The 24,462-nt window shown below is 48.3% G+C and overlaps 1 protein-coding gene across 1 annotated transcript in view; it reads left to right on the top strand.

Annotated features, from left to right (window-relative positions):
• Positions 1–7,570: 7,570 nt before the first annotated feature.
• GPR50 (G protein-coupled receptor 50) overlaps positions 7,571–24,462 on the top strand; it is a 47,515-nt gene continuing 30,623 nt past the window's right edge. The window contains exon 1 of the mRNA XM_019540452.1: positions 7,571–7,730. Within this exon, the coding sequence (XP_019395997.1) occupies positions 7,571–7,730 (160 nt within the window). The remainder of the gene's footprint in view (positions 7,731–24,462) is intronic.

Here is a 24,462-nt window from a genome sequence, read left to right as displayed (position 1 = left end):
AAAGCAGCAGAATCCTTTTATCGAGGGGAGGCACCTGGAACTGTTTGCTGGTCTAGCTGTACCAACAAAGGTTTTGGGTGCAGGTGCAGCCAGAGGCTGCATTAAATTGTGGGCTGACTGCTACATTCCTCTCTCCTTCTTTTCTCTCCTTTTATTTCTTTCATTTGAGAGGAACTGCTGTACCAAGAAACAAGTCCATCAAAAGCCCTTTCTTACCAGTGAAAGGCTTTCTTTTCTGGTACACTAAGGCTTGAAGGGCGAGGTGGGGGTAGGCAACTTGTGGCTGCAGTGTGCAGGAATGCCTGGAACAGATATTCCTATACATATGTTTTGGGGCCAACATTTTATTCCCAGTTTCTTGCACTGCCAGAGGCTTTGGCTTGATGACTCGGGGATCTCCTTCTGCCTTCCTGTTTTTCTCTGCTATACCAGTGTTACAAACCAAATTACACCATTAATTGCCATTGCTCTACTAGCAAACACTTGAAATGGTGACTGAGTCCAAATCTTTATTTAGCAATTTCTTTCCTTTTCAAGAGGCTAGAACTTCGCACCTGTACCACAGTGGGGTAAACATCTTTCCCACCTGGACCTGATAAAGATCTGTCCCATTAAGTAGAATTTGTACTAATACTCTTCTAATTAAGCAGCAATCAAGTGCTATTTGCTATCATTAGGCCAAACTGGTTCCCTGGGAAACATCCTAATGAAGTAGGATCCTTGATTAAAAACACTCTGATGTTGTGGTCTGGACTCACCTGCCTGAGTAAGGATCTGACCTTCTGTACCAGGAGGAGGAAAATCTTGAAGGGAAAACCCACCTATTTTACAGTCCTATGAAGGACAAATATTGGCCTTGCTTTGCTTTAGTTTTGGTTCTTGGCTTCCCTGTTCTGCTAATGCTCCTTTGCTGTTGAGATCCTTCCCTGGCTTTTTCCCTGATGTTGATAGAGCAGAATCCTTTTTACTTATCAGGCTCCGAGGCACTGGCCCACAGACCAAGATGGACTACATGAAGTACTGATGATTGCAATTTAAATTAGGAATTGTATCTTAGTTTGGTCCCTCATTGACTCGAAAGACATTCTGAAATGTATCGTACAACCTGACCTGCTCTGTGACTTTGGCTGGTCATCACCCCAGTTCCGTATCTGTAAAATGAGGGTAACACGTAAAGCCCTTGTAGATGGGGCGAGTTGTAGTTTAATTTATGTTAGATGGGCACTGTGATGAAGACACGTTCAAACTACAACACGGCTTGTTTTCACTGGCATTTAAGTGTACTAGCTGTGGCAAATCACCCTTCCCCCCCACCCCCCCAAGGTGGCAAAACCTTTGGCTGAGATTGGTTTAGACAGCAATGTCCCTGTCCTGAGCCAGGATTTGAACTACATGACTTCCTGAGGTTCCTTCCAGCTTTTATTTTTCTGTGATTTTAGGATTCTCCAGTGCAGATTCATAAGGAGGCAATTAAAAAAAAATAAAACCCCAGACCCAAACCAATGTTTTTCTATTAAATATTGCACCTGTCTTATCCATGTAAGTATACAGCTCGGTGGGCATTAATTGTGTTCTCCTTAATTGTTTCTTGTTCTCCTTGATTGTTTTCTTGTACACCTTTAAGAGAATGAATGGAGTGAGCCTGGATTTCCACTGAGACACAAACCTGGGTCTACAGTGCCTACCCAGGAAAACAAGCTGGTTAAAAGCATGGATAAATATAGCAAAACTAACCTTTGTTAAGGACTTTCTGACAGGACCCCAAGGATTTCCATGGCAGTGAATACCTGTGAGTGGCATTTCCTCTCCTGAAGAGCCAGGAAAGAGATGCCTCAGTTCCCTGAAGGGACTTTCTCCTCCTTTGATTTCTCCTGGGACAGCACTTGAATTTCAGTGGAGACAGGGATTTTGACTGGCAGCTTCCCTCTTCCTGGTCTCTGAAGAGGGAATTTTTTTTACATGGAGGGTAATTACCCTCCTGGCCCTGTGGGTTATGGAAGAATGTCCTAATGTTTCCTCCAACACCAGTAAGTGCAGCTCTATTGGGAGCACTGGCATAAACTGGCCACCAGCCTTTTAGTCACTGTGACATTTCAACCTGCTGTGTTTAGACAGGGGTGGTCCACAGTTACTAATGTGTCCCTCTGGACTGACAACAGCCCCACGTCATCCACACTACAGCAACAGGGGACGATTTCAGTCCAGACCTCAGCTCTGTTGTGGGGAAAGCACCTGGGATGCACGTGCAAGGACTTCTACTGTCACTTCCTGTGCAAATCCTGCTCCCCACTCCTGACACAGTTGTCAAATCAGCTTTGCCTTGCCCCCTTCCAATTTAAAAGCCTTTTTATATCTTACTCCAAAGCACCAGTGTTTCTTCCCTTCCGTCCTTTTCTCCCATATAAATTCAATGAGAAACTATGTCGTTATTTATTAGATTTATGTACCATCATTTCCATAAAAAGGCTTAGGGTGGCTTCCAGTAAAAGACTAAATAACTTATAAAATTAGATAGAAAACTAAATAAGAAACCTCTATAAGAGCAAGAATAATCACTTCCCAGCAGATCAAGGAAGTGATTATTCCCCTCTATTCAGCACTGGTGAGGCCACAGCTGGAGCACTATGTCCAGTTTTGGGGCTCCACTATAAAAAGGTTGTGGACAAATTAGATGGAGTGGTGAGGGCCAGGCACTGCCCCTCCTCCACCCCCCATGCTCCCAGTCCCCCAAATAATATTTTCTCCCATTGCCTATGGAGAAGACTGAGAGAGGATTTAATAGCAGCCTCCAACTACGTGAAGTGGGGGTCCAAAGAGGATGGAGCTGGACTGTTCTCAGTGGTGGCAGATGACAGAACAAGGAGCAATGGTTTTGAGTTGCAACAAGGGAAGCTGAGGTTACATATTAGGAAAAGACTTACTCTCTAGGAGGGCATTAAAACACTGGAACAGGTTACCCAGAGAGGTTGTGGATTCTCTATCCTTGGAGGTTTTTAAGACCCAGCTTGACAAAGCCTTGGCTGGGATGATTTAGTTGGGAGTGGTCCTACTTTGAACAGGGGGTTGGACTAGACGTGACCCTCCTGAGGTCCTTTCCAATCTGAATTTCTATGATTCTATACCAAAACATAAAATCGTAGAGAAGTAGGGCTGGAAGTGACTTCCATGGGTCTAGTCCAACCCCCTGCCTGAGGTAGGTCCATCCCTATCCAAACCAACCTATGCAAATCCATAATCTAGCCTCTGAGTAAAAAAAAAATCTACCATCAAACCTGATGCAACTCAAGACATAACACCCTAACCTGCCATGGATAAGGCAGGGGGATGAGGGCAGCCAACATGCTGCTTCTGTTAACAGTTGTTAATGTATGCTCAAGAGATCCCAGGTAAAGACCCATGCCCCCCACTGCAGAGGAAGGCAAAATCCATATCTCATCCCATACCAGCCCCCAAATTCCTTCCTGATCCCAAACACGGTGATTGATCTGACCCTTAACAGAGAAGCAAGACCATCTAGCCAGGAACCTCTGGCTTTGTCTCAGCAGAAGGATTAGCATAGCCCAATTAAAACCCCCCCCATCCCGGCTGCAGTCAACACCTAATGCTCCTGGGGATGGCTTAAAAAAAATAGCCCAGGTTAACTTGGGTTGCTAAATGCTTGCCAAATAAAAATGTCTTGCAGCACTTCCATGTCTTGCAGGACTTCCAGAAGATATCTAGGTTTGGACTCTGACAAATCTCAAGCAGGAAGGAGTTGCACAGTATAGGAGCAACCTCCCCCATGTTTTGGCCTAGAGCACTTGGTGCACAGGTGGCACCTGCAGGAGGCTGTTCTCGGCTGACCCGAGGGATCAAGGTGGGACATAAGGGAGAAGCCAGTCCCTTAGGTATGCAGGGCCAGATTACTTAGGGCATTATAGGTCCTTCTCCTCCACAAATCAGGGGGTCTGCCCAGCACCATCAGCTCCATCTTGTCTGAATCCAACTTCAGCTGGTTCCACTGCAGCCAGTCCTCAATTGCAGCCAGGCATTGGGTAAGGAACAAGCTTGCTGGGTCTGGGTCAGATAAGGGAGACAGAGCTGGGTGTTGTTAACATACGGATGACACCTCATTCCAAATCTCTGTACAATCTTGTCCAGTGGCCTCTAATACACATTGATAGGAGGGGTGACAAGTGGGAGCCCTAGAAAACCCCACAGGAAAGATGCCAAAGAGGAGACAAGCACTTACCCATTACAGTCCTCTGGGACCTCCCTGCTAGCAAAGAGCAAAACCAATTTAGAGCTGTCCCACAAAGCCTCACCAGGTCATGTCATTGTTTTATTAGCACTTCATAGTCAACTGTATCAAAGGCTGTGGAAAGATGAAGTAAGATCAGCAGGGCCCAATTTGCCCTGTCGATCTCCAGGGAAAGATCATCAACCAAAGCCACAAGTGCGGGCTCTGTGCTGTGCCCAGGATGAAAGCCAGACTGGATGTGATGGCATCCAGAGCGGTCAGGTGACCACCTGATCATCAATGACATTGTCCAAAAAGGGGAATCAGAGATGGCTCCTTGAGTAACGGCTGGACAGGTGTAGACTTAAGGAAATCCAGCACCTTGTTCTCCTGAAGGGAGGCACTGACAACCCAATCTCCTCCAGTGGCTCCAGTCTCTCCCTTTTGGCTTTTAATAACCCAGGATGGGTATGGGTCCAATTCAGAAGTGGTCGCTTGCCTCCCCCCAGGCACAACCTCTTCATTAGTGGGTGAGAGCAATTGAAACTGGCCCATAAGAAATGGACAAAAATAGGAATTCCCCAACCATGAACTCTGACTCTGTAACTAAAATGGTGGTTCCCCAAGCCATGCTGGATATGGACAGTTTTGTCTGCAAAGTAGGTGGCCAACTCATCATGTCAGACTGTAGATGTCTTGATCATCTCCATCTGGAAATCTAGGTTAACTAGGCCTTTCATCACCTGGAACAGTTTTGCCAGATGGCACCTGGTAGATGCAATGGCAGTGAAGGAATAAAGTTTCTTTGCTGCTGCTACTACCATGACATAGTCCTTTAAGAGGGATCTGTGTTGCAATCAGCCAGCTTTGATGCAAGTCAAGAGCTACCTGTGCTCTGCCTCCCCTCCCATTTCAGCTGCCTCAATTCCCTTGTGTACCAGGGAAATCTATGCTGCTCCAGGGGTGGGAGCAGATGCCTAGATACTGCTTTGTCTATGACTGAGGTCAGTATGCTACTCTGCAGCTCATACAGGCCACTGATGGAGTAGCGGTCAAGGTCAGTGGGAATGTCTCTCAGAGTATTATGGAGTTTCAGTGGCTCCATGAGTCCCTGGATTTGGACCAACCTAGCTGGTCCACCACTCCAGTGGGGGCATTGCAGGTCAGGGGTCTGTACCTCTAGAAGACAGTGGGCTCACCATGACAGAGACATCTTAATGACACCCCCAATAATCAGAGCCCCTGTTTCCAGGTAGGTATAAAACACTAGGTCCAGCGTGTGGCCTGCCTCAAGTATTGGCTCAGTTATTATCTGGGAAAGCCCTATGGTGGTTGTGGTGTCCACTGAAGTCCTGTTCCAGTCTTGAGGAACCAGCCTCAGCACGAATGTTGAAGTCACCCAAGACAGTATGTCTGGGTGCCCTCAACACCACTTCTGAGATCAGCTCAGCTAGCTCTGGCAGTGGGGCGATCAGTACAGCAGCAGAATCTCCAATCTATCCCTGGCCTCTAAAATGAGGTAGATATGCTCCGTGTTGGACAAGTTAGGCACTGGACAGGTCATATCTTCTTCATAGACCACTGACCCTCTGCCCCACAACTCTGGATCCTAGATTGATGCTGCACTGAGTACCTGGCTGGGAGCACCTGGGCAAACGCTGGCCAAGCCAAGTCTCAGTGACATGTGCAAGGTCAGCAGCCTCATCCTGGATAAAATCAAAGATGCCCGATGTGTTTTACAACTGCAACAGCAACGGGTCAGGATTTCCACTGCCCATAACTCTGGAGGAGCGGAAGGACAAGGGAAGAGGCATAAATGCCTCCCTCTATGCCCCAGAGCATGTTTTCTCCTCCACCCTGCTGCCATATCTCCCCCTTCCCCAGCATGACCCTGATAAGCTCAGATGCTTCTCCACTGCAATGCTTGCCACCTTCCTCCAGCTCCTAGTAAATACCACCAGGTCCTTGGGTTGACGGTCCACATTAGACCACAAACTCCCTTGGGGAATGAGTGGTTTGGTGGGGAGGGGAAGGCCTGAGCTGGACAGCCAGGGATGCTGACTGGGCAGAGAAACAAGCAAAGAAATGTCCCATCCCACCTCTCTTCTCCCTCTCTCAGCCAGGGAAGTCCTCTCCCCTCTTCCCTAGTTCCCACCCCCTGCAAACCTGTACCCCCCCCACTGGGGTTGTCATGGCTGTCCCCCAAATCCACTCACCGCCCCCATGTAAAATCAGGACCCTTTATTGAATGACCACATTACCTTCCTCCCCAAAATGCCATGTTCATGTAAACCACCTGATCCTTTGGTCCGAGATTGTGAGACTCCAAGATGCTGGCAACATAACTGGCACTTCCCTTTAAAAGCAGGCTTTCACTGCAGCAAAAAGATGGGTTTTCCCTTCAAAGGAACGAGGGGCTTTTGTTAATCATTCTACTTAATTACAGGTGCTTATCAGACGGATAGTGTTTAAAAAAAAAAAAAGGCTCAGTGCTCCAGTGCACTGCAGCGGCCTTCAGCCGGGCTGCGTGCCAGCCGGAGGGGCTGTCCGGGTGCACGGGGCCTAATGCAGGCCCGGGCGGGCCTGAGGTAAACACAAGCGTCAGCCCTGGCGCAGCGGCGGCCCGATGCGGGCGTGGAAAGGTGCTACCCCGAAAGGCCGCATGGTGGCACCATCTGCCAGCTTTCCAGCTCCTGCCTGCCCCCAACTTTTTCTCAGCTTCGTCGGACAACTTCAGGCACCAGTAGTTGCGGGCTGCCCAACTTCTGCGTCGCTCTCATCTCCACAGTGGAGCATGGGGTCGAGTGGTTAGCCACAGGCCTATGGCGCGCAACTAGGCCCGCTCACAACCGGCGAAGTCCTCTGTTGCTGCAAGAGGGGCACTGACTGTGAGGTGCTTGATTACTTGGGACAAGTTGAGGAAAAAGCGGGGACGGCGGGTTCATAACCAGTGCTCCCGGGGAGGTCGGAAAAGTGCCTCCTCTCAGTCAGTCATGGTGGGCCGTAGAACCGGCGCCAACTCTGGGCAGGCCTTGCTTCGCAAAACTGCGGGTCTAACCCTCCTGGAGCCGCCAGGCCCTACAAATGCACCACCCTAGCGCCCCAGGGAAGGGCAGCCAGCGTCCTGCTGCCCCCAGGAGAGAGCCCAGAGGAAGGCAGCCCCGTAACCCCCTCCCGACCCCCAGTGTGGCCCTGAGCGGAGGGGCGAGACGCGGGCCGCTAGCCAGGCGCCAGCAGGAGCCCAGCCCGAGCTGGGGGGAGCCTGGGCCAGCCCGGGCCGGGAAGGCGGCTCCCGGGAGCGGCGGAGCTGCCCCGCGGGAGGGGGGGCGCGGGCGCACGTGCGGCGCGGAGATGCCGGGCGGCAACGGGAGCTGCGCGGGCTGCGGGCTGGCGCCGAGCCCGGCCCCGCTGCTGCTGGCCGCCGTGCTCATCTTCACCATCGTGGCCGACGTGCTGGGCAACGTGCTGGTCATCCTGGCCGTGCTGAGGAACAAGAAGCTCCGCAACGCGGGTGAGCCGGCTCCCTGCAGCCTCCCCCCGCGCCCCCTCCGGCCCTGGGCTGAGTGATGGGCCGCCGCGGGGTCCCTGCCCCACATGCAGCCCACCCCCGCGTGTCACCTTTCCGAGGAGGGGACCGAGAAGGCGACGGGCGTCCGCTTTGCCGTGTCCCCACTAAGCCAAGCGAAGGGGCGGCGGTGCCACGGAGCCGGGCGCAGGTGGCGGGGTGATGGAGCCGCAGCCCGGATGCGGGTTTGTGGCTTTTCTGGGAAAGCGGCTTTTTGTTTTCAAACTTTTTTCCATGCGCCCAGTCTGTCTGTGTGCCAGGGACTCGGTCCTGTGGTCCTGATTCATGTGTGACGCTTGCCTGAGAGGGAGCAGGCAAGGTTGGTCTCCGAGTGAGCACAGACCTGCAGAGAGGAGGGAGGAGGGCTGTGGGGTGGCTGAGCCCTTACTTGTATAGCTCTTGTTGTATTATCCTGCTTTCTGTGTATTTAGCCAACCTCATCTTAATGCTGCTGTGCTTGTTAGTGATCAGACGGCATCCACAAGTTAGGTCTTCCGCTTGCTTGTCAGTGGATAATTTGAAAGTTTGACAAGGATGCGTGTTTAAACATTTCAGGCATGCGTGCCCACAAGCTTGCAGAAAAGGGTTTTTTTTTGGCAATTTGTTGTTAATAAAAGGTACCTCTGAACCAGTAGTTCTAAAGTTTTGCACTTGTTTTAACATTACGCGTTGAAGGTGTCTGTGTTTGGTCTGAGCAATCCTGATATTAGTCACGTCTAAGCATGGTGTGTGTGTGTTTTGAGTGTGGATTTTTCCTGCCATTTTCCAATTTTGTGTTTTTTTTGTTGTTGTAAAGCATTGGATATAAGCTGCACAGTAGTGAGTTTGTAAGCTCTTCGTCGTGCCACTTAAAAATGATAGACTTTAAACTGTATCTTGGTGCGCCTCTGTTTCCATCTACAGCGAGGCAGGGAAACTACGTCCGGATGCCTCAAAGGTTTAATAAGCTGCAAGTGAAGTTGCCACAACTTTGTGGTGCATTTAACAAAGTCATTAGGTGCAAGGGGACACATCTGTTATTCCTGGGTGAACCTGTGGGATCTAGTCTATATGGCAACATTGCACTATGTGTATAGGAGTTTAAATTTACTCAACCCTGAACTCCAGGTTGGGGAAGTACTGCTCTGATTTTGAACGTAGAGAGTTTTATGATCGGGGACCCTGGGAAGGAGAAACTGCGAACTCCTTAAATACAGCACATGAAAGAGTGACAACCAAGTCGTGACATTCATACCTGAAACAGCCAACACAGCGTTCAGATGTAGCATCTGCTCTTTCTCCCTCAACCCTCCTGGGTACACAGGTCCTAGCCAACTACTGTGCAACTTGGTTGTGAACTTGCTTAGGAAGAGCTGGCCAAGAGGCAACCGCAGGCTATCGTAATGGAAGGTGACCTTCCAGATCTAGCACAGCGGGGGGTCAGGCCAGGATATGGGACTGAAATTCACAGTTGAAAGGGACTGATGTCCATACAGTGCCTATATGTACATACCAGAGGTACTGCTGGCCTGAGTGGAGTCCTGAGATATCGTAGGGCACTTTGATTTTCCTGGGAAAGTTGCCTTTTACTTCTCCCAGTGCTGTCATAGTTACACAAAATAGCGGTGAATCATTTTGTGGGGGAAGAGGGCTCATTTGCTTAATTTAGTGGTCTGCGACTGCCCATAGCCGAGGCAGTGTGCAACTTCTTAGACAGGGATGAAAGGCTCCTGGGGGACTTGTTGGACAGTGAGCCGTGTCTGTGGAGTGATGTTATCTTGGTGATTTATGCCTGCATTCTCACGAATGCTACAGGTGATTACCAGCATGATGCTCTGCTACTGAAATACTTTTGGAAACAAAGGTACAAGTGTCAGTGCCAAGCAGTGCCATGAGACCACCCATTCCTCCTGACTCTTACTCTTTCTGTGTCCTTATTTATTGTGCTCCATCATGTATCTCTGCACAGGGGGCTGAATGCCCTAGGTAGTGTTTGTCCAAGACCAACCAAACAATCCCCACATCCTCTCCAAAATACATCTTCTCCCCACTTGTATCTGAGTGATGTGTATGAGGTGTGCTGTGAGCAGCTCTGCCAAATGGAAAGGGGACCTAGTCCTCCTCCTGGCAAAAAGTGTGGGCAGCAGAGGGGACCCTCAGGTTGAAAACTATAGTCCGAGACTTCAGGACCAGAACAGCAGCTAAGGGTTTGTTCATTAAGGGAGAGAGTGGATTTAAAGCACAGTAGCTATTTCTGAGCAATTGTGTGTGGACTCTCTCCTCTGGAATAAGTCTGGGTAGATAAGACCCACGGTGGAGCAAGCAAGGCCTTTTTTGAAGGGAATGGGAATTGGGTGGCGGTGAGAAGTGAGCTTCGGAGGGGAGCCTGAGTTCCGCTGCTCCTTTTGAACAGCTCTGGCCCCGGGTAATCCCTGAATAGCTCTGCCCCTTCTCTTCTCTTAGTAGCAGCAGCATCTTCCTCTGAGAAGTTGCTGTCGTTGTGCTGCAGAGAGGGAGATCTCATATTTTGCTAATATTTTGCCCGCTCAGTCTTGCTTACAGATGGGCATAATTGCAGTGCCCATGCTGTAGCAACTCTGCTCTGGAGTTAGATGAATCTTGGTAGGGCTCCTACACTGACAGAGCAATTACTACTTTCACTTACTCATAGCATCTGTGTTGTTTCAGGGCTGGTTCATATTCTGGCCCTTCAGTTCATGGATCTAGCACATACAGTATTTTACTGTGTGCTCCATATTATTGCTCCAGAGGTGAAGTTAAATGGAGCTGAGAGACATAATGAGCCTGAATCTTCTCTGAACGTGTCCTTATGCCACTGCAAAGGTATCTTTCTTTGGGAGCGCTTGTTATTACTCATGCAAGAGCATCCGCGGAAATGCTGGCTCTTACAAATGTGAGCCGTTAATCAGCTTTTCAAGTGTAATGATTTCTGAAATAGTTCTAAATTGGCCCTTGATGGAGTTCAGCAGTAGATTTTAAGTTCATACCATGGAGTCTCCTCTTAGTGAGGTCTATCACTCAGAGAAGTGTCAGCCTAAAAACTGCAGATTTTCCTCTGAACTCCAGCCCAGCCCCTTCTAACCATACAGATTTCCAGGACAATCCTAAAATGAAATGTGTGTGAGAAATGTGGGCTGCTTTGTATATTCCTTACCAGGGCAGGATTTCTGCACCAAATGACCCAAACATTAGACTAGTAACTCTTCCGCTGGCATGGGGCATAGTGATTTTCAACTCGGTGAGCGTGCATGTGGATTTTACAATGAAATCTTAATCCAGATACACAGTTTGCCTGCAGAAAGGGTGCGCAGCATGTGTTCTCAGGGAGCTGCCAGTGGCCACTGTGTGTCACCTGGAGCAAGGTAGTTAATCTGCCACCTGCTTGCTGAGAATCCTAATACTGGACTCAGATAAAACCTCCGGTGCTGCTCACCCCGATCACCTCTTCCAGCGTTTAGAGAGTTTCCTTGTAACACACTTGAAAATGCAGCATTTTTTTCCACACAGGCAGAGAGTGTTTGGTGTATTAGGAATAGTGGATCTGAGCATGTGCATTTGTTTTGATTGTTTGTCAGGTGGCTTGCAGAGCCATTCATTATAACCATTAGAAATACAACCCGGATCCCAGCAGCTTATAAATGAAGGGGAGATTTATGCAAAGGTGTTGTTTTGTGGCTTCTTGAAATGGATTCCATCTGAATTGTAGGCTGTGCCTATGCAATGCAGCATGTGGGTAGTCATAGTCTGCTCCCACTTCATGAAGGTGTTGCTGTTCTCCTCACTTGCACCCCTTCCCACGCTGCCAGTGATGCCATAATATGGCTTCTGGTACCTCCTGTGAAAGGTACCTCCTATATATTCCTCCCCAAGGACACCTGCTGGCCTCCGCCTTTTATTGAAGAGTCCTTACTCTACAGATCTCCATCTGGGCTCTTTAGAAGTGATGTTGGAGATGGTTAACCTCTTCCCCATGTCCACAGCAACAAACTGGACTCTCCAGTTGCCATGCTTTAAGGTAGGTTCAGAGGTAAAGATCACTTCCACACCACGGACCATGCTAGGAAGTGCTTCATGCCAACCTGGTGTGCCCAGTCTACGTGCGCTGTGCCCCAAAGCATAATGTAGTTGCCTCCAGTCAACTAGGCAGTCTCCAGTAAACCTTTGCCTTTGAGCAGTTGTGCCAACATGTGCCTAGCACTCCTCTTGGTGACTACAGTCTGTTTCAAGTGTACCGTGCTGCCCATGGTGTGCCTTTGCTGGCATAGACCTGCCCTTGGTGGCTGTTCTGCCAAAGCCATGAATTGTGCCTGTCCATTAAACAGCCTCTTAACTGTGGAGTTGTGTCTCTGCAGCGGGGGCAAAATGAAGGCATCAGGTTGAACTGAGCTCAGCATCCCCTGGCATAAATACCCCTGTTCCTGAAAGTTGCTTGTCTGGGTTTCTGTGACTGGCCTGCCAAGGGACTCAGGCTGGAGGTTTCTGATGAAAGTATGGCTTGTTGGAGGCACAGACTCTCCCTCCTGAAACCCTGGGTGCAAGGCTGTGCTGCATGCTGCCAGTTAGTGCTCATTGCACCAGGGAAGGAGCCTTTGCACCAGACAATCTCTGCTCATCGCGCGCCCTGCTAAGGAGCAGGTGTGGGGGGATTGTCCCTCTAGCTGGGATTCCCATATGGAGTGGGGAGGGGTGGACCACAGCAGCGGGCAGCAGTGGAGGTACATGCACCAGGATTCAAAAGTGAGGGCTTGGGGTAGAGTCACATGGAAGAGGATGGGGCACTTATGTCAGGGAGGGCAGGGCAGGGCAAGGGCTCACAAATAAGTGGGCAACCAGCATTGGCTTTGGGAGTAGAGAGGGGTTGGAAAACAGTGGAGGGCAGAGCAGGGGCAATTCTGTTTGAAGCGCAGGATTGCTTTCCCCAGAGCTGTGACTAACTTCACTGCTTAGGCTGCTGCTGCAATCAGCTGCAATAAGCCAGAAAGTGGGTAGTGCTGCTGGGATATCACAGGGATCAAACAGAGCATCAAACAGAGGTCCCACAGGGCAGGATGGCAGCAAAGGGAGCAAATGGCTCAGTTGCTCATAACTAATGAAGCCTCTGGTGAGGATGGTTTAGCAGATGAACTCAGGAGACATCTTTGCTATCCTTGAGTGGGATTGCTCAGTGAAGCCAGGTGGGGTAGGAAGCAGAAAGGGGAGGAAAGAAGCATTGTGCTTTCTCTGTGGAAACAGCCCTGCCAGGGGAGTTGCTGAGGGGGCACACGAGGTTGGTGCTCAGAACACAGCCTTCTTGCCTCGCTGGAGACCGCTACATGGGTGTGCAACACTTTGGGGTCAAAGTTAGGATGAGGGTATTCCCTACACTGCCCGATGCTCCTTCAGACCCATTAGCCCTGGATAAAGGGGCCTGGTGTCACCTCCATAGTGTGAGACCTGGCAGAATCGTAAGCAGACGGCGTGGGCTCACTGCTGGTACTTGTCTTGTGAAGTGCTCAGCAATCATGAGATTGGCTGTTTGGTGTTTGCAGCTGCTAGGAAATGGCTTTTTTTTAGTGAAAGCTGAGATTCTCATTAATCACATGAGCTGGGGCTTTCCTAAAACTGCCAAATACTGAACAGCTGGTGATAAAAATGGTGAGAGTTGGGAACTGTGTGGTACACAATGGCAAGCTGTTGACCTTCCCTGGCAGCAGTGGGGCAGTATTAAGTATGAGAGAGTTGAAACTTTTCTGCACACACAAAGCAGGTGTTGCCGCAGTCCTGATAACCTTCGTTGGAGATTCCTAGGTAAAGTCTCACTTATTTCCCCCTGGCTCGCTGCCTCAGTACTTGGCCTGCCGTGTTCATGTGAAGATCTTGTTCCTGCAACTGTTTCCAGGGAAATAACAATGGGGTAAATTAAAATGTACGTGTCCATCCCAGGGCTATGAGCCTTGATGGACACCAGAGAGAGAGAACAGCCCTTGCTACAAAGAAACCCGGTGGCCCAGATCCTGCAGCGTGCTGGGCACCATACTAGGGGTGTTATCTGCTTTCGATTCCCACTGGAGTTAAAAGCAGATGAACTCAGCTCCTCGCGGGACTGGGCTCCACATTAGACTGTACACAAGGTGGAGGGAAGGCGGATATTAAGAGTGAGGCAATGGTGTCCCTCTAAATCCTTTTCCAAACTGCTTGCTTTGTTCTGTTAAACAGATAAAGCCCAAACCTGCACTCGGTGACAGCTTGATGTTGCTGGCTTAGCTGTATTGAATGGCTCTGAGAGAGGCCCGAGTGTGTGTGGTTGGGATCCATGGCTGCTATGAGCACAATAACAGAGGCTTAATCAACTGACACATCTTACATTAAGATTTATCATGCAGATATGCTCCCCTGGGTTAGCCAGATTAAGAAATGCTGACCTCCTGGCGAGCAGCTACCTGGTCTCTGTTGCCTTCAGGTCCAATTATTCTGGCGGATTACAGACGAGAAATGCTTGCCTAAGGTCATTGTGTCAGGGAAGAAACAAACCATGAAGGGAGAGAGATTTAAGCTGCTGCATTCGCTGTCAGTTCGTGGTGACGTGAAATTTCCGTGCGTCTTGTCGGGGTGGAGGAATGATATTCTCTGCTGGAAATGTTTCGGTCCCCAGAGAAGTTATGGAGAATTCTGCACAAGCAATTCTTTGGGTAACTTCTGGCTGGGGATGGAAAGGATGAGACTGGCCTGTAGCAGGCTGGTGAGGAAGAACTTGTAAGGTGGCTGCTGAGCGTATCTCAGAGGGTTGTTATAGAAGGGCGGGGGCTCCAGCTAATGGAAGAAATACTCTGGAAGAATGAGAACACAATATATGCCATGTCTCGTGGCCATTCAGCTGGTCCTACTGTTCCTAGATGTGCCTTTCTTCACACCCCACTTTGTTGTACATTAATACTGGCTCAGATAACTTGCATTGAGGGGGGGACTGGATGGGGGAAGGTGCCATCTCCAGGGCTTTTTAATATACCTGCGTCACATCTGACTCAGGAAATCCAAGTGGAAGTGCCAATGCAGGGAGAGTGTTTGGCAGCCGAGTACAGTTCTGTATTTGGAAGGCCCAAGACACCTTGTTGTCTGAGTTTCTGATCAGTCTTCTCTTAACCCTCAGTGTCTTTGCTTCCCAAAGGAAGATTTAATCCTGTGCTGGAATCCTATTAGAATAACTGAGCACATTGGGACTGGCAGGGCACAACGTGTTGTAAGCAATTCAGAGGCAGGTCTACTTTTCACCTTGGCCGCCTGGCTGCAGCCTCACAGAGAGTACTTTTTTTTTGTTCCTGTTTGTATAAAAGGAGAAGAAGGTTTCCTTTAGGTCAGAAGACTGTAAGGGGTGAGTTGTGAAATCAGGGCCCGAGAACTGTCCGAGCCCCAAATCTGTGCTGGGGACATTTCAGTCAAATTGTTGTGAGCACCTGGCAGGTGTCACCTGGGTTCTCCAAGGCGCCAGTCCTCGCCCTCCTTTGCTGCATGTGTTTTGGGTAAAGCCTCCCTGATCTGAATTGCACTTGCTCCTGGAGCAGTCTTGTCAGCTTCCGTAGGTTTGTTCCCTTTTAATGCGACTTGCATGAGTGAAGGATTGTAGATGGAGCTCTTTTTATAATAGAATTGCCAAGCTGCGTGTTCCCAGCAGCTATCAAAGTCTGGTCTGTGTGAGAAAGCTGCCAGGCAGAATAACAGCCCTGTGACTACACTAGCCTAGGCCCCTGCATTGAGTCTGCTGCAGAATACATGGGACTCTACTCCAGTTCTTACACTAAAATAAAGTGGGCTTTATCTTTGTGCAGGGGGCATACATGGCTAACAGAGTTATGCTGCTGTAGCTCTGCAAGTCAGTTAGACTGTGCAAACAAGCTTGTTTTCATGTTGCCTCTGCCTGAGATCACAAATAAGACAAGACCATCCTAACAGCATGCAGCGCTGCCCTTCTGTTAGGTACCACGGTGGATGCCAGCCCTGCTGTGGGAGGAGTGGCCTGGTGCACTGACTGGTGCCCTTACCTTGCTTTTCACTTTTGCTGGGGCTCTTCTTCCTGGACTTCCACCTTCTCTTGATGGCTAGAGCGCTCCTCTCTGATGTGGTTTTTCCTCCATATGCTTATGCTCAGATTTCAGGCTGACCTTCAATCATTAAAATCACCAGACAGCCTGAGCAGTACAAAATGCAGCTGCTTGCCTCTAGTTGTTGCAATGCCTGCAGAGACTTTCTGGTCGGTTTGAGTGATTCCACTGTAATCTGTCATTGCTGAACCTCTAGGTCAGGGGAGGTCAAACTCATCCAGCCCCACATTCCCCATGCAGGGGTAGTCTGGCACATGTCACAGCAGCACATGGGTCCAGTCCAAGACATGAGGACAGCACTGGGGGCTGGATGAGCCTATGGGCTGTGTTTGACATCTCTGATATAGGGCATGCCTTTTTGGCCTGGCTGTTGTCATGTCACTCAAAATTAAGAGGCTCCTACTAAAGGATACATTGCACTGCTGGCTGTTGGGGTACCTCAAGCGAGGGTCTCCATCTTTGGTACCTGTTTGCTAGAGTGGTCCAGTATGCAGAAACAAATGGCTGGGACAGCGTGATGTACAGCTCTTAGTTGCTTTTGTAATGAAAGCATTTAGCTGCCATGCCAGAGTGGATTATAGGACTTGGCAAATGCCTTTATGAACTAAAGGAGGCTATAATGTGATGTATCGAGTATATGCATGCAAGGGTTTGTATCCCACCCTTGACCTAACCTATTCATGGGCTCTTTGAGAAGGACGAATACCAAAAAGAAACGGAGAAGAGAATTCAAAGAAGTGTGCTCAGATGACTTTGTGTCTCTCAAACCCTTGTAAGTACTTGAAAGACTCAGGTCTGATGGGATTGTAGGTGCTTTGCACTAACCATGATAAGATGCAGCATAAAAGATTTCTGATTCAGTTTTTGTCCTCCTTCTGGGCACGAAATGATCCACTTTTTAATAGATGGCTGTGCTGTTGTAATGTATTTAAAATAGCAAAATCTAACAACAGATACAGGATCGGAAAGAGAATTCAGTGCAAAGCTAGTAAAAGGATGCCATGAGTTTGAAGTCTAGTTAAGTTTATTAAAAAGCTGGCAGTGGTTTTGGTCTGGCCCTATTAGTCCCCTGCAATTTTTATAGGTTTGCAGTCTCATTTTGTAAAATATTCTGTGCTGCTTTGTTGCCGAGTGGCAAGACTGATTAAAAAGTTACTTCGCAGAAAAAGAGTAATATCTTGTACAAAAAGCTGTCAGATCCAGAAAGCAAATGTCTGTCTTTAAACAAAGATGGTGTTTGTAAGCATAGCAGACAAAGCATTGGTGCCTCTTAAATGGATCATGTGCCTTTGACGTAGTCATCTGTTGTCTACATAGTTCTGCCGCTGATACTAAATCAGTGAAGTGACTATTCTGACACTTCGGTTCCTGGTGTCTTGGGAAAAAAAAGCAAATTGCTTTGTGGAGTTTTATGTCTAGATGCAGCGTGTGAGTTCTGAGAACATGGGCGGATGTTGGGAGATATATCCATGACCTGTCATTCATGATGGCCCATGTTCTCAGAACACGCATACTGATCCTTGTTGTGGCCATGTAGCCCTGGCCCCTTCCCCGCCATCCACCCAGAGGCATGCATGCCAAGCAAAATGTCTTTGAGTGCCACACTCTGGTACCCATGCCAGGGGTTGCCTACCCCTGTCCAGAAGAATTAGCATACGTTTACGTGGCTCTGGCTGCAGCTCATATAGCCACAGCTGTAAGCAGTATGGAGCTCAGTACAAGGGGCAAACACCACCCAAGAAGCCAAGCGCATACTCAGGCCTCCTGAACATGGGTTCAGCATCTGTTACAGAGTTGCCTACAATCTCTGGCTCCCCCGTAGCAGCTGGTTTTAAAGTTTGAGTGGAGTAGGACTCAAAAGCCCCCTGGATCTGCCTCTGAATATGGCTTTGGCTGGGTGCAGTTGTAATGGTTGTAACCTTCTACCAGGCTGTTATGGGGCGAATTGGGAAAACAGACAAAGCTGAAAGAGGAGGCAGAATCTACAGAATTGTCATGTACGTGTGGGTAGAGTAACGTCTGAATGCACTAAGTCCTGAATGCCAAGGGCAAATTTTGGCTGGTGTTTTACTTCTGGTACTGTAAGTAGCTTGCGGCTGGAGTAGGGGAGGGAGCTGAGTGGGGAACCTCTCCTCTTTAGTGTGGTTTCCTGCCATCTTCACAGATCTGTAGATGTGGGTATGGAGGGCCAGTTTCTTCTCATCCCCCTGCTGGTAAGGTGTTGGGTGCAAGCCTGGTGTGGAAAGATGAGCAGGAAGGTCAGCCTTAGTCTTTTATGAGCATTTTATATGGAACATGTACTGTGGGCAGGCATTGTGCTGACTGCTGAGAGGACCATCTAGGTTCTCCATATTATTAATAGTAGAACAACTGGGCACTCACGTATTGGAAAGTGATGCAGTTAATATGTATTCCCTCATGCTGACCCATGGTATCTACCTTCTAGGAGGACATGGTAACAGCAGGCACTAGTCACTCCATTGTAGACAGTCTCAGCTGAGAGGTTTGGTACCTTCCCTTTCACGCTTGCAGAGTGGACATACAGACAAGTTATCATGAGGTTTTACTGCGCATCAGCTGCTCTATACAAACTCATTTGCATGATAACTGGAAGGTCAACCCCAGGCACAGGGTGTGGAGACAAAACATATTTGCTCTGTAGGTTTCTGAACTTACTTCAGAGGAAAACAGTGCACAGCATTTACTGAGGGGGAGATGCTTTTCCTCAGTATAAAGTTCCTTCTGAAGAAGTGAAGAACAAACTTACACTGGAGAAAGTTGTGTTGGCTCTCGTGTTTTATGTCCAGAACTGTTGTCATAATCGTGTTATATGTCAGCATGATTTTAGCTGTCAATGAGAAGTCACCAAGGTTTAACTTCCTTTAAGAACATGCACTTACTTTTACTGGGAAGCAGGTAACTTTTACTGGGAAGTACCCATCCCATTTTATTTGCAGTAAGTAACTCGTGTGTTTGTATCCCTGGAGAATAATCTCTGTAGATAATGAGATGCTGGCTCAGGGGACTGTGATGACATTTGCACTGCTGGTAACTATCCTACACATGCTCTGTGAATGAGCAGGACTTCAGTGTCCAGCTCCAGCCATCTTGAATCTTGCATGGATAGTGCATGAATTCACTTAAAGAAAAAATAACCAAATGTAAAGGAGGATGAACTGATCCAAATTCCACTGACATCTAGAGAGAGACTAACCAAGGTGCTCGTTTGTTGAGTTCACATGGCAAGAGCCTGCTGTAGTGCAGAACACTTTTTGAATAGGTATTGTATCACTGCTAAACCTCATTTGACACAGGTGTGTTCTGGGTAGCAGGCTATGGGAAGGGATAGGCTGGTAATCCAAGCAACTTCCATTTCACATTGTTAGTTGGCTCCATGGAGATAAAATCCTCTATTTTCATTCTTCCAGCACCCCAGGATGTACCATTCCTAGCCTTTCCCACTCCTTTGCTCCATGGCAAACTTTCAACCAGCGTGAACGCTACTGCTCTGGGGGGTGGTGCTGGTCCCAACCCAACACCCCCTTTTCTCCCCAGGGAGCAAAAAATGCATGCAGCGAACCCACTGGGTCTCCGCTGTACATCAGTGTGGCATGCACATATTGAGCCTGCTGGGCCTCAGCTCAGCCCTGGTGTGAGTGCTAACTCAATGTCCCTTGACTCGATCCAAATTCAGTGAAACATGAAGGATATTTTGGTCCATGTATTTATTTATTTATTTATTTTTAGTTATATTCCTTGTTTCACTCCTTTCTCTTTCATTCCCTTCCCTGCCCGTTCACTTCAAACAGTTATTTTTCAAGACTGTTCCCCTCCTGCCCACAGCTCCAGCTGACTCCTGTTAGCTCTGGAGTGAGGGAGGCCACAGCTTTGCCCCCCCAGCATGGTGACTTACATGCCACCCTCCCCGCTCCTCTCCCACTGTGGTAGAGACCTGGCTCCTGTCCATGCCCTTGCTTGCCAAGCCCTTTAAAATCCAGACAGTCAAAAAGCCCAAGGCTAAATCAATTCAATCTTCCCAGATTTGTCTAAGCTGCGTAGACTGAACTGGTAAGCAATTGAGCAGACATTCACTTTTGATTCTGGAAATGCAGCCATATGCCTACAGTGGCCCAGGCCAGAAGCTGAGGGTCCCTGGAGTACAACTCCCTGCTGGGCTGGAACAGACAGCCTAGGCCAAGGCAAGCCTGCCCAAGTGATGGGCAGGGGTGTATAGGAGGTGCAAAGCATCTTGGGATGCTGGAGGGCTGTGAGTTAACTTGAATCTGGAGGGAATCTAGGACAGAAGTTCAATAAACCAGTTTAGCCTAAATCAGTTAAGTCTGATAGTACTTCCATCTGGGTTTATTTTAAACCAGTTTCAGCCATTTTGAAAGGCGTTTGTGCACTGAACTTCTGGGCTAAGGACATAAGTTACATGTAAAACAGTTTAAGTAATCAGAAACCGGTTTAAACTTGTAACAGAATAGAAGTTCCATGCAAAAAAACAGTTTCAAAATGCCTGAAACTGGATTAAGATAAACCCGGATGAATGTAGTATCAGACTTAACAGATTTGGGTCAAACTGGTTTATGAAACTTCTGTCCCAGACCCCTTCCTGGTTCAAGTTAAATCACTGTTCCCCGCCATGCCAGCATGCTTTCTAGCCCTGGTCTATGTTTTCCAGCTGTCTGCTCCGGAGAACAGGGAGCAGTGAGGGCTAGATGATAAAGCCGGGTGGTGGGGGGCTAAGCCCAGTTGGGGATGCAGACCAGTCTGGGGGGGATTTCCCTTTCCCCCCACAAACCCCATCTCGGGCAAGGGAGGGGGGTAAAAAACCCCTTCAAACTTACTCAGACTTACTGCCTGACAAGGCATGTGCAGAATCATTCCCACTGCAGGCATGTGGCTGTGTTTCCAGAATCAAAAGTGTATGTCTGCTCAATTGCTTATCAGTTCAATCTATGCAGCTTAGACAAACCTGCAAAGATTAAATTGATTTAGTCTTAGGCTTTTTGACTGTCAGGACTTCAAAGGGCCTCAAACTTACTTCTGGCTGCAACTGTAGACCACAAATCCCAGAGGCACCTGGAAGAAGAACCATGGTGAGCAACCATGTAGAGTCCTGTTGCTGTGATTCTGGTCTGCAAATCCGAGAGACCTCGGGGGCAGCAGGAAGAGGAAGTAAACATATAGCTAGAGAGCCCTGCTCTAGCCCTCCTCCCACTTTGCTTCTGGCCTGGGCTACTGCAGGCATGTGGCTGCATTTCCTGAATCGGAGGTAAATGTCTGTTCAGTTCTGTTTCAGTTTAACCTGCAAAGACTGAATCAATTCAGCCTCGGGCTTTTTGACTGTCTGTACCTAGCCCTGTTGTGTTACACGTTTGAACCAGTTTCCAATCGCATATACTGGTTTACATGTCATTTCTGTCCCTAGCTTTACTGGCAAGTCAGCTGTGCAGATCTGAGACAGTATTAAGTCTTAACGTGCGTCTGCTCTGAAACTGTTCTAGGTTTATGATGGCACAATATTTCACAGACTTAAACACTTTCAAAGGTAACCTGTAACAGCTGCCAGAGTCTGGTTGTATTCCCAAACTCCTCTTACTGGTAATTTAGCTTCTCTCTACATAGTTTGCTTCTCTGTGCATTCTTTGTCACTAAATGCATCATAGTTTATCATTTTAATAACTCCTCACTTTGGAATTAATTGAGGGTTGCCCAAACATGCTAACTCTGATTCCAGACTGTCATTGTCAAGAGTGGATTTCTGTCGGGGAAGATCTTACTTTCAGATAATTCATTTAGATTCTCATTCTATATTTTCCTCATGCTTGTGATTGCCCTATCTCATTGATTGATACCTCCAATACTGTATAATGCTGTAAAGATCATATCCTGAGAAATTAGAAGCGACCTGAAGTTTAAGGTGCTTACGGAGCAACTTTGGAATGGAGTTTACAGGTGTTGCAAAAATACACTGTACAAAGACATAAATGACCTAATTTCTTAAAAGATCTTCTGTTCTCTGCTTTTTCCCTGAATAGTAACTGACCTGCTTTAAAGCAGTTTCACTAGTCATTAAAATGTACTTCTATTATTTAAAAAGCAAGCAGCAGCAAAAGATGAAACTCTCAAAAATATGCCTGTAGTATTTACAGGGAAAGGGGTGGCAGAGTGGATACACTTCCTTGTTGCCATCTCTACAGGCACCGGTTTGAGACTTGCTGAAGGTTGGCCCCAGCCCACATCTCCCTTGTGTGCTGTTGCTTATAGAAGCAGGTGTGCTTCAACTCTGCTTGCACAACAGCCTGCTAGGCTTGGGTAGATCTTTAACCTGTGTGTGCACACAAACAGACATATGTTGCCTTAACTCAAAGGCAAAATTTTGTGGGTTTTTAAATTTGCTCTAGCAGGCATATTTTTGCTCCATTTCCAGTACTTTATTTCACTGTTTATGAGAGAGAGGAGCTATATACGTCAATTATAAATCTACGCTCTTACGGCTAATCCAAAATATGCATTTCCTTGGTCAGGAGATTCATCACCCGGTCAGGGGGGCCATGTGTAGACTAAACGAGGGGCATGTGTGCATGACACTTTAAAATGGGTTACACGCTTTTGCACCACTTTTAATGGTGTTGGTGCTTGTATGTGTCGGCGGTGTATTGCACAGTAATTCCAGCCGCTGTAGCAAATTCGGTGGTGTAATGTCCTTTAAATGACTTGGGGTGCTGCAAGCTAAAACTCCTCTGAGGAGTTTTAGTTCACTTCCCTACAGCTGCTGAGTGAAGCACTGGGCTCCGTGCAGCTCAGGGGCTCTGCAGGAAGCCTGGTGCAGGCAGCCTGGTGGCAGCCGGGGAAGGCAGGCTCCACCCAAGAAAAGCAGCATGCCTCTTTTCTCCCCCCCACCCCCTGAAGCATGGCTGCCTGCCTGAGCTGTGTGGGGACCTGGTGCTTCCCTCTGTGGCTGCAGTGCCCCCTGGGACCGCCCGAGCTAGATGCCTGCAGGCAGGTGCTGCCTGGGGGTGGGGTATTGCTGCTGCCAGAGAGGGAAGCACCAGCTCCCCCACCACAGCCCAGGGACCACTCCACCTGCTGGCAGCTCACCCTCTCCTCCCAGCTGCCAGAGGCAGGTAAGTTTGGGTATGTGCACGACACAGGGGTTTAAAGGGCCATAAATTGAAGTGGTGTTTTTAAAAACCGCTTCGCTTTAGGGCCCCTGTTTCATCTACACACGCCTGGGGATGACTGGGATGTGGGCAGTCCCAGAAAGGGGCATCTAATAATACAGCCTGCTCATACTAAGTACCAGATGAATGAACTTGCTTGAGTACCTGCAGGTGTTCATAGTAGTTCTACAGAGAGATTGGGTCTGGGGTCAAGCATCCTCTCTGCAGAGAGGGGCGGTATCTAGCACTTCTGGCAGTTGTGTTCTCTGAACAGAAGGCAGTCGTTTTTGGTTTACATGTCTCTGTTTTCTGAAAAAAGCTTCCCGTCAAAATTAAGGGAAGGATTTGGCTAGTAAATCACTAAGCTTTCTAGGTAGAGAATTTTTTTTTGGCCCCAAACAGATGTTGGCTTTTGGCTCAAACGTTTGCACCTCCTAGGCAAGGGGTGCTCAGGCTTGCCAAATGACTAAGGCTCCCACTTGTGGGTCACCTCTGCTGCCACCCATCCTGCTGTCTGCCTTCTCTTCAGTGCTCTTTTGGAAGTGGACCAAAGCAATTTCACACTTGGGAAGTTATGTGAAGCCAAGAGTTAGGGTTTCACTTCATGAATAAAATCTTCTTTTTCTTCTTAATCCTCCTCTGCTGGTCTGCTTCTTTCTAATCCTTTTCCTTAATCTTTAGGTATCCAGGTATATGGAGGGCTTGTAATGATTTCCTCTCTTGTTTTAATATTTGTTATGTCCCCCACCACTGACTCATGGGTGGGTAATTTCAGAGTATGTCAGTGCATTCATGTATGATAGCAGTCAAGTTTTAGTTGGAGTCGATTGCAGCCCAGAGTCTCACTAATGTTTTTTTTAAAGGGGAGAATTTGCTTTTTTCCCTCTTAACTTTCCTTTTTAAAATAAACCACGAATTGGAGTCTGACATTGGAAACGTTCAGGGAGAGGCTGGACGGGCATCGGGCATCTGTGTGGGAGGGGACTGCAAATCCTGAGTCTGCAGAGGGTTGGAGTAGCTGACCCTTGAGATTCCCTCCAACCCTGCAATTGCATGACACTTTCAAAGATAACACGAACGGCCCCCTGGAGCTCCGATTCAGAAATATAAAACTTCAGAGAATGTTTTTTAGGGGGGAGGGAGGAGGAAGAGAGTGGTTTGGTTTTCATGTTTAACCTGGTTTGCAGTTCAGAGGCTTCAACCTTCTGCAAAGCTGCTGCTAAAATGTTTAGCTGAGCCAATAGGCAAATAATAGGGTTGAAAGGCTAAGGATACAAGTTGAAGACATGTTGGGCTTCTCCCCACTCTTTGTTTATCCTGCTTAATTAGATTGCAAAGTCTTCAAGGCAAAGGTTATCTCCTATGTGTTTGTACAGAGCCTACCACAGCAAGGCCCCCTTTTTGCTTGGTCCTGAACACCTCCCGTAATAACAA

Source organism: Crocodylus porosus, unplaced genomic scaffold, assembly GCF_001723895.1.
Source record: "Crocodylus porosus isolate Cpor-Errol unplaced genomic scaffold, CroPor_comp1, whole genome shotgun sequence".
In the NCBI taxonomy this organism is placed as follows: Eukaryota; Metazoa; Chordata; order Crocodylia; family Crocodylidae; genus Crocodylus; species Crocodylus porosus.
This window is presented reverse-complemented; position numbering and strand designations above follow the sequence as displayed.